The sequence below is a fragment of the Mauremys mutica genome, chromosome 4 (genome assembly GCF_020497125.1).
Source record: "Mauremys mutica isolate MM-2020 ecotype Southern chromosome 4, ASM2049712v1, whole genome shotgun sequence".
Taxonomy (NCBI): domain Eukaryota; kingdom Metazoa; phylum Chordata; order Testudines; family Geoemydidae; genus Mauremys; species Mauremys mutica.
Window position 1 is genome coordinate 61,325,789 of NC_059075.1, and position 10,916 is coordinate 61,336,704.

The 10,916-nt window shown below is 42.4% G+C and overlaps 1 protein-coding gene across 2 annotated transcripts in view; it reads left to right on the top strand.

Moving 5' to 3' along the window:
• Positions 1 to 5,822, top strand: part of CHP1 (calcineurin like EF-hand protein 1) — a 37,185-nt gene extending 31,363 nt beyond the window's left edge. For both annotated transcript variants that reach the window (XM_045013896.1, XM_045013897.1), the window contains 3 exons: positions 857 to 918; positions 2,287 to 2,409; positions 3,789 to 5,822. In XM_045013896.1, coding sequence (XP_044869831.1) covers positions 857 to 918; positions 2,287 to 2,409; positions 3,789 to 3,842 — 239 coding nt within the window. In that variant the 3' untranslated portion in view covers positions 3,843 to 5,822. The remainder of the gene's footprint in view (positions 1 to 856; positions 919 to 2,286; positions 2,410 to 3,788) is intronic.
• The last annotated feature ends 5,094 nt before the right edge of the window (positions 5,823 to 10,916 follow it).

Here is a 10,916-nt window from a genome sequence, read left to right on the forward strand (position 1 = left end):
AGGATGTTGTGATGTCAGAGCAGTTCTGAGAGATGCTCCCTGGAATGGGCCTTCCAGTTCCCTTCCTCATACCACTTGCTTTTTCTCCAGTCCTTCATGTGGTATTGTATTGCCACTCGGCTTCATACCTCCATCCCACTCTCCCCCTTGTGATTGTTCCTTACTCTGCTTGAAGCATATGTTCAAAGTGTATATAGGAGTAATCCACTTTCCTAGGTAGTCTGCAGCAGTCTTCTGATCAGCATTTTAGGCTCTGATTTGACCATATACTTCAAGCAAAGTGTAGGCCAGTCAGAGAAGTGACAGTGCAAAGAAGATTCCTTATGGAATTAAAGAATTAAGTACATTTAGGAGGGATAGATAAACTCTCATGCTTCAGGGTTAGAAAGAAATTTCCCCTGCACGCAGGCTATTTATAGAATTGTCCATTAGGGAGGCTCTTATGTCTTCCTGTAAATCTAGTATTGACCACTGTCATGCTGGGTACTCAATTAGATAGACTACTGGTTTGATCTTGATTTCTAAGTCGCTGTTGTCTCTTGATGATGATAATGTGCAATCCTCTGAAGAGGACTGTATATATTGAGACACTGGCAAATTGCAGGAGCAAACTGATTTTCATGGTAGGTGGGAACTCTGAATTATATAATTCAATAAAACATTTTTAACAGGATCATATAAAAGCTGTAGCCTAATATTTACATCAATGGTCATTATAAAATGACCCAACACCTACATTGCAGCCAGCTTTGAGACAGTGTTTTTGACTGCATGAAATTTAAGTTTATATATGTGGGTGGGAAAGGTGAACAAATAGTACCTGAACTCAGTTGACTCATTCTTACCTTCCCTCTAGTTGCTTTTCGACTGTATGACCTGGATAAAGATGACAAGATATCCCGAGATGAGCTGCTTCAGGTAAAGAGCACTATTGGCTAATGTGGGACTTAAAATGAGTCTTTTGGTCTTTAGATGATCTAGCTTGCAACTTTAACCTTTAAAGAAAAACTTTCCCTGGGAATGCTTTTTGTAAAAGAATGAAGTTGACATGCTCATTGCATTGATAACTGTGAAAGATTTTATTGGTACTTGGGTGACCTTTCAAAAAAGTGCCATTGACCTAAAACAGCTTCAGAATATGGAAGATGTCTAATGGCAGCCTTTGATCCAATAGTTAGTGCATCTGCAAGTGACCGTGGTTAGACCAGTCTTACAGACCATTACAAAATGTATGGCTGACTGAACTCTGCCTACCCATAGCTTCAAATATGTGGTGACTTTTTTGTCTTTCAATCTCCGTTAAGAGCGTAGACTTCCTACTCCATCAGAAACTTCAACAGAGCATTAGGTTAACTTTTAACATGTTTGATTATTTATGGATGACTATACTTCCATTGGAACAAAGACATCAGCAGATGTAACCTGCCACTACAAAAAAACACCATACTTAGTTTTTATGGCAGGGACAAGAAGACTCTAGATATGGGTCTGTTTTTTTGAGGTGGATTAGTTTATCTGACCAGTTCTTTTCCCATGGTGATAAAGCTTTTGTTGCCTTCCTCCTGGATGGAGAAAAGCAACAAGAAGTCATTACTGTAATGGCATGGATGTGCACATCAGGCTAGATTTGAGTAGGGAGTAACTGCATTCTACTAATCCTGCCAAGTAGACATAGTAATTTGTGGCTCACCTTGAGCAAGGAACTGCATTTGATCAAAAGTGGTCACTTCTGTCTGCAGCACAGAAAAGCACCTTACAAACTGGCAGGAAGGAGAAGACCTGACTAGTCCAGTTTTGATTGCATATTTGCAACTTGCAAGGCTTCAGAAAGCAACCAAACAATCCTAAACAGGGAAAGGTCAAATCAAGCAGTTGTCAATCTTGTGAAAAATAGCTGAAACTTCCGAGAATCCTATTCACTCATTTTGTAGGAGCTCTTTTGAATTCCACTCTTTTTTGGGAATGAGGAAGAAGCTTGCACTTCTGTTTGGGGAGGCGCACAAAGGCATCCTTGTGTATCCTGTATTTGTGTGGAGGCAGTTTTGGTCAATAGGTTTGGTGTACAAAAGGAACTGAAAATCTTAATCATAGAAAACATTTTCCAGACAGTAACAAGGGTCTTCCTGAGTTCTGCCTACACAGGGTTGGTACTTGGATGGTATCCTTGTTCCGAGTACTGTGAATAAACTCTGCACAAGACTTTCAGAATCATCCTCCCATAATGCTCTTAGCTTAAAGGTTATTAAAGGTGATATTCAGACTTCCTGGGGTTTCTGTATCTTGCAGGTATTGCGGATGATGGTTGGTGTAAACATTTCAGATGAGCAGCTGGGCAGTATTGCTGACAGGACAATCCAGGAGGCCGATCAGGATGGAGATAGTGCCATCTCCTTCACAGAGTTTGTCAAGGTTGGGAATTAACCTTTTGAATAACAGAAAATGATTGAACGTGGTCATCACTGAGCAGTCACATAAACAGTTGGAAATGAGCCAAAAAGATACTACCCTTCACTTTGCATTTATTATAGCAGCCCTTCCCAGTATATCATGATTCCCCTATGCCCTAGCAGAGGGGATGAGATCATAGCCTCTTGAAGGGCAGGGTTCACTTCTGGGGCTGTGCTGCCAGCGTATAATCACTCATAATCAGCCTATATACCTCTTCTGCTAACTTTTTTCTTCTGCTGTTATGTAGCTGGATCTGTTTTTTGGGTTTTTTTTTAATTTTCAGTCAAGTAGATTTGCAGGCAAGAGACCCACCACAAGGGTAACATCCTTGTGGGAGAGAGTTAAATAGCCTTTGCCAGGAGTCAAACTAGGGAAAAAATAGCGGTGGTCTTCCAAGATCCACTTGAGATCCCAGAATGAGACTCCAATCACAGTAGATCAGAAAATGATAATCCACTTCCTTCCTTGAGGCGTGCCTACATGGTGAAATTGACTGGCACAGTTATAGCAGAATAATTACTCCATGTTCTTAAATAGTCACACACGGGAATTGTACTAGCATAACTAAAGCAGAGTAATTATTCTTCTACACTATCTGTGCCAGTCAAATTCCTGATGTAGACAAGCCCTTATGCCTTGTCCAGTAGTGAAATACGGTAGAACCTCAGTTACTTACACCTCGGGAATGGAGGTTGTTCATAACTCTGAACAAAATGTTATGTATGTTCTTTCAAAAGTTTACAACTGAACATTGACTTAATACAACTTTGAAACTTGACTATGCAGAAGAAAAATGCTTGTAGACATCTTAATTTAAATGAAACAAGCACAGAAACCATTTCCTTACCTTGTCAAACCTTTTTTTTAAACTTTACTTTTTAGTAGTTTAACACAGTACTGTACTGTATTTGCTTGTTTTTGCTGCTGCCTGATTGCATACTTCTGGTTCCAAATGAGGAGTGTGGTTGACCAGTCAGTTTGTAAGTCTGGTGTTCGTAACTCTGAGTTTCTACTGTGCAGTGTTGATACTTGTCATGTGAGTTAAAGGTTAACAACCTCCTAACAAATTAGGATAGTCCACACTTCTCTTAGCTGTTTCTGGCTGTCTGGAGATTGACATTACTATATTAGTTACACTTGGTTCACATTGTGGTTTTCTTAATTTTTAAAAGGAAAGCTTAGCTTCTGGGGCACAGCATTAGCAGCCTCCAGATGAATGAATGGCTTGCCAGGCTGCCCCATACTCCTCTTGCTTGCTTTTTAATATCATTCAACATTTTAACTGGAACAGAACTGTGTACATAAGTGACTTAACCAGCTGTCTCTGGGTTTTATTGCAGGTTTTGGAGAAGGTTGATGTAGAGCAGAAAATGAGCATTCGATTTCTTCACTGATGGATGGGAGACCCATTCCTTACCAATCCTAATTTCTAAGGACTAGAACACCATTTTCTCCCCCATCATCTTTGCTTAGTGTGTTGCTACTGGTGCATGAAAAACACATCTGCAACCCCTCACCAGCTTGTTCCACCAAGGTGAACATTCCCTGTGTAGCAGGAACAAAGGGAAGTAGCTGCAGTGCAGCTCGGAATGAAGCATTAAAAAGTCCCTATTTCAGATTCTTCCTCTCCATTGCTGTATGACTGTGATTGCCTTTCCTTCCTATGTATTGCTGCTGCAGACTTATTCTTCTGGAGCTTTACATCTGGGAAGCCAAGAGAGGGTAATATCCCACAGAAAAGCCATCTGAATTTTTTTTTACTGGGAGTAGTGTATTGTGTGAAACAAACCTCAGCTAAATCATTCCTTCAGTAAGTGCTAGGTGTCAGTGTAGCACTGCCTCATTTCCTCCCATGCTAGTACAACAGAGCTGTCTTTTTTTGCTCCTCACTTGTTTTTTTCCAAGACCTTTCTTCTCTCTTTCCAGATCTGCCCTTTGGAGCTATCTTAAATTAATCATTTAAGTCCTGTGGCTTCTTTTGCAGGACTGTAGGATTGGGAGTAGTGGCAGTTCTGAGCAGTCTCAAATGCTTAATTCAAGGAATTAATTCACAGGGGTGAGAGGAATCTGTCATGATTGCAGGTTGCAACTTCTGTGGAACAAACTGGACTCCATGCTGTAATTCATAACCCTCAAACAACCCCAGTACCAGGTGCAGAAGTGGGTGTTTTCCTTAAGAGCAGCTTGCAGGCTCTGACTGCCAGTGGACCACAAAGCACCCCTCCCTAGGTTGCTTTTCTGTATGACCGTTCCTTCTCACAGGGCACTCATACCTCCACCATCACAACTTATTGCTTTCATTAGTGCTGATTTATTTACCAGTGTTTATAATTCAAACTTTGTGCATGGCTAGTTTTCTTGATTTCATGTCATTGTCATCGTCCAGTGGTGATAGCACTACTGACACCTTGTGCTGCTTTCATACTAATCCTTGGATAATTTGAAAACCAATTTTTTTTTTTAACATCTATCAGAGCCCCACCCTGGCTGGTGGATCTGCCCTGTAGGTGTTAGTTTAGCTGCACTTGGAACACTTGTATGGATGTTTAGATACAAGTGTTTTTAGGGAACTGCCTACTATATCCTAGTTCAGATTAAACGGTGAGACTTTAGAATATAATCTGATCAGATACTTAGCACAAATCTTTATGAAACTAACACAACTGAAAGGATAATTTTTTTTAAATTAAAAACTTAACAGCAAGACTATATTAAATCAAGGAATCAAAAGCAATGAATGTGTCCAGCTGTAAACCTCCAAATTCATTGGCTGCACAGCTTCTTGTGCACTATGTGGATAAGTCAACAAATGATCTGACAACCACTACAGGTGGAGTGTCTTGAATTGGCCTGGAGGTTCTTCTCTATTGAAAAATCAGTGTTTAAGTGCTTCCACCCACTTCTACATCATGTGTTAGCTCAGTACTTACAGAAACTTATGTTAAGATTCAACCCTCAAATGGATTTCTTTAGTTCCTTTACTCAATTGTATTAAAAAAATCTTTCAGTGGATTCTTCACACTCTGTTTTTAATTGAGTTGCAGAAAGAAATGTTGCACTTTGAAATTTCCAGACTGCAATTTAGTAGTAAGGCTGGAGAAATGTAAAAGATTTCTGCTCTGTACAAGAAGGAAACATTCTGGTTTTATGACCATATTATGTAAAATAGGAATTGTAAAAAGGAGAGGAATGTGACAATGTTAACATGGAAAGGTACACAAGATTTTATAGGCTTTGATTTGCTTATTTAAAAGTAGGTGTTTCTCTTTTTTCTTCTGCCTGTGTAGTTGTAGTCAACAGTTGTGCCTTATTGTCCCAATGAGTTCAGATACTGTATTTATCAATGCATAAATAAACCTCTTCACTGTAAAAATTGTGCTTGTGTGGTGGTGACGGTCTCTGTTCACTGTAGAACAATCTTAAGACTGCTGTTAGGCTCTACAATTAGTCTGATTCTACACACTTCAGAAAGCAACCTAAAGTGATCTCCTTTCTTCAAGAAGATTATCTATGAAAAATCCTGTAATTAACTGAAGCAGTCATGACTTTGAATCAAGCTGTCATTTGCCATCCTATCCTCCCTGCAAGGAAGCTCAAACTGAGAGAAATGTTATTCTAAGTCTCAGCTCCATAATAGGGCATCTGTTAAAGAGAAGACTTGCAGTACTTACCCATGCGTCCGTAAGTAACTTGAGCCTACTGCTTTATAATCATCTCTCCACTGTTCTAAACTATCCTTTGTTCCTTCCTGTCATCATCCCACTAGTTCAAGGGTGGGCAAACTTTTTGGCCTGAGGGCCACATTGGGGTATGGAAATTGTATGGCGGGCCATAAATGCTCACAAAATTGGGGGTAGGGGTGAGGGCTCCGGCTGGGGGTGTGGGATCTGGGGTGGGACTACAAATGAGTTCAGGGTGCAGGAGGGAGCTCTGGGTTGGGTTACAGGGGGGCTGAGGGCTCTGGGATGAGAGGTTTGGGGTGCAGGAGAGGGCTCTGGGCTGGGACCAATGGGTTTAGAGGGTGGGAGGGGGATCAGGGATGGGACCGGCTGTTGAGGCATGGGGGGGGTGATGGCTCTGGGTGGGGCTGGGGATGAGGGATTTGGGGTTCAAGAGAGGGGAAGCATGTCCCTCTCTGCCTGCGAGGCATAGCCAGGCAGCTCTGCACGCTGCCACATATGCAGGCGCCACCCCTGCAGCTCCCATTGGCCGGGAGCCGTGGCCAATGGGAGCTGTGGGGCAGTGCCTACAGATGGGGCACTGCACAGAACTGGGGGGGGGGGGTTGTCTTGCTGGCTGCTTCCTGGGAACCACATGGAGTGGGGCAAGCCCCAGACCCCCGCTCCCTGGCTGGAGCCGAGGACTGATTAAATGGTCTGATGGCCCGGATGTGGTCCGCAGGCCATAGTTTTTTGCCCACGCCTGCACTAGTTTCTGTTAAGTGCACTTCTAGTCTGGTTTTAAAAAATAATTTAATAGATATGCTCTGCATACTTAGTCATATCTAGCTGTGTTCTCTAAGATACTTTAGAGTCCACACACCTTTGGGACAGGGAGCTGAATGCTATGCTGACTTATGCATGAGTTTAAAAATGTCTGTTTCAGGGCCATATTTTGCCGCAAGCTATGCAACCGCATTAATAACAATTGGAGTGCAAAGGTATAATTGAGGACCGATTTGAGCCTGTAGAACATCTTAGTGTGGGGCTCATGCATGGAGGGTGGGGGGGAATATTAAGCTTGACTTTTACATACCAGGTGGAGTATGCAGGGCTTGCAGTTTGGAGGGGAGAGGTGTAGGGTGGTGTTTGTTTGTTTTTTACTAGCTATAATTGAGAAGTGAAGGTAGATCTACAGTGTAACGAAAGAAGCAGGACCCTTAAGGAGGGAAAAGGTAGTGTGCACTAATTTAACTAGACTAGCATAATGCATTTGCATAACAGGGAAGAATTGAAGTTACTTGTACAACCTTAAATTCAGGAAGGAGGGGGTGTTGAACTGCTGCGTGCTTGATTTTTGCAGTCTAAATTTTTATTGTAGCATTTTGGTGTGTAATAAGTTGTGTGGGAAAGCAGTGCCAAAGATGCAAGATTAGAGTTTTGATCTGAATATGGACTTGTGATGGATATAAGATCCTACAAAAGAGTCCCCTGGTTGTGGGCACACCTCAACAGAAGCCCTGTTTGTAGGGTAAAGCCCATGAATATTACAGACTGTTTGTTTATAGCTGAGAACTGAAAGTGTCAGTGAAGGTTGAGATCTCAGAGGGTGATTGCATCTCTCAGTTTAAACACAGGAGTGTTCAATAAATACTTCTATAGTTGCAAAGAAGCAGGATGCTGTACTTACCATAAGGAAGTATTTTCCAGTCCACTAGTAACCAAAGAGGATGTTTAAACATCCTTGTTTATCCTTACCAGAAGAAAGATAAGAACTTTGAGGCTTGCTGATTATTTTTAATCTTGGAATACCAGGGTTATTGCAGGAGACTGGAAAAGTGCTACTATTGTGCTAATAGTCAAAAGTTTAAACAGATGATCAAAGTAACCAGAGGCAGGTTAGTCTGACACCAATCTGGGGAAAATAATGGGGAAAAAATGAGATTCAACTGATAATTAAAGGACAGCAATATAAGGCTAGTGAACATGATTTTATAGGAAAAAGATCTCGTCTACCCTGGTTTCATTCTGTGAGGAATGACAATTTTGGGTGATAACTGCATAGATACAATATACTGAGATTCTTGAGAAGACCTACTTAGTATCAGCTGAGACACTGATTAAAAATTAGCAATACACTATCAAGCACACATCTGAAAGGATTAAGAACTGACTGACAAATCTCAAATATTTTATGATTCCCCATTGACAACTGGGTCTGTTTTTAGTGGGGTTATGCAGGATCAGCACTAGGCCTGGTACGCTACCACTTTCATCAATGATTTGGAAGTAAATATAAAATCACTACATTGTCAGATGACAGTGGTAAACAATGTTGAGGACAGGGCAGTCATACCAAGTGATCTGGATTGTTAAGTAACCTGGGCCTATTCAAATAATGCATTTTAATACTGCCAAATACAAAATTGGATTCCAAGGAACAAGGAATGCAGATCACACCTACAGAAAGGGGGAAGTGAATCTTGGAAAGCAGGGACTAAAAAGGGTTTAGGAGTCATAGTGGACAAGTAACTCAACATAAGACCCCACTGCAATGGTGTGTTCAAAAGGTTAAAATTCTTAGATGTATAAGTGGAAGTAGTGGAGTATGAAGATTTCTCTGGTTATGGCATTGACAGTGATACTAGAATAGCATGTACAGTTCTGGTGTTTGCATTTTAAAAAGGGGTGTTGCAAAATTGAAAAGACTCGTGATTTTTTGAGGGCTAGAGAAAATGCTTTACACTGAGAGACCAACACCTCATTCTGATTAGCTTATCAAAAAAGATTGAGGGGTGGTGTGGCTTGACTGGTGTAGCAATAGCTTCATGTGGAGAGAATACAGTATACTAAAAGGAGAAGGAGACTCTGGAAAAATTCCACCACAATTTCAACAGCTTCCACCCCTCCATCAACCTCAGCCTGGACCAATCTACACGGGAGGTCCACTTCCTAGACACCACAGTGCAAATAAGTGATGGTCACATTAACACCACCCTATACCGAAAACCTACTGACCGCTATGCCTACCTTCATGCCTCCAGCTTCCATCCCGGACACACGACAAGATCCATTGTCTACAGCCAAGCACTGAGGTACAACCGTATCTGCTCTAACCCCGCAGACAGAGACCAACACCTAGAAAATCTCCACCAAGCATTCTCAAGACTACAGTACCCACACGAGGAAATAAGGAAACAGATCAGCAGAGCCAGACGTACCCAGAAGCCTCCTACTGCAAGACAAACCCAAGAAAGAAACCAACAGGACTCCACTGGCCATCACATACAGTTCCCAGCTAAAACCCCTCCAACGCATCATCAGGGATCTACAACCCATCCTGGACAATGATCCCACACTTTCACAGGCCTTGGGTGGCAGGCCAGTCCTCACCCACAGCCAACCTGCCAACCTGAAGCATATTCTCACCAGCAACTGCACACCACACCATAGTAACTCTAGCTCAGGAACCAATACATGCAACAAACCTCAATGCCAACTCTGCCCACGTATCTACACCATCACAGGACCTAACCAGATCAGCTACACCATCACCAGTTCATTCACCTGCACATCCACCAATGTAATATATGCCAGCAATGCCCCTCTGCTATGTACTTCGGCCAAACTGGACAGTCTCTAAGGAAAAGGATAAATGGACACAAATCAGACATTAGGAATGGCAATATACAAAAACCTGTAGGAGAATGCTTCAACCTCCCTGGCCACACAATAGCAGATCTTAAGGTGGCCATCCTGCAGCACAAAAACTTCAGGACCAGACTTCAAAGAGAAACTGCTGAGCTCCAGTTCACCTGCAAATTTGACACCATCAGCTCAGGATTAAACAAAGACTGTGAATGGCTTGCCAATTACAGAACCAGTTTCTCCTCCCTTGGTTTTCACACCTCAACTGCTAGAACAGGGCCTCATCCTCCCTGATTGATTTAACCTCCTTATCTCTTGCTTGCTTATATATACCTGTCCCTGGAAATTTCCACTACGTGCATCCGAAGCAGTAGATATTCACGTGGGGGTTCCTGTGGAAAAACTAGAAGGGAGCCAATCTAGGATTTTGCTTTAGCTTTTTTTTTTTTAAAAAAAGGAGGGAATGGGGCACAAGTGCACATAATTTTTACCCCTCCCTTATACGAACACTGAGGGGGATACTGGCCTAGCTGCCAGGCTTGCTCCGGGATGTCTGGCCCAGCTGATAGGGCAGGGCAGGTGCTGCTGGTGGTGGTACTACACCTTCCCTGGCACAACAGGCTCAAATCCCCTGCGGGCAGGCGATCAGCTCGGGTGGGGCTTTCCCACTAAAACAGCCTTAGGTGATGTTAGCCAAAAGGGCTTGTTTTCCCCCCGGAGCTTACCTAATTACACCAAGGAGGCACGGAGGATCAGAGAGACGAGTACCATTATCTTTATTGATCGGTCAGCTGAGCGGGTGCTCTCATCTCGGCTCGTGCCAAAGAGAGAGACACACCCCACAAGTCCGAACGGGCCTTTTTATAATCAGTAACAAACAACTTAGCCTACGTTTGTCTACGTCATTTGGTTGACCTGTACATGTATCTGTTAGGGGATAATTGGGTACGCAGGATACATATATCATTTTGTGGGGGCTACAAGAGACATACAGCTGTTGAGGATACATTTGTCATTCTGAAGCGGAAACAAGGTACATCTGTTGACCCTTTGTACTAAATATCTTGAAGACATACATGGGAACACAGCTGCATAATCTTGGGGAGCCAACATATACTTGGGGAGCCAAACAAAACTGATAAGCGAAATAGCTGACTTAGG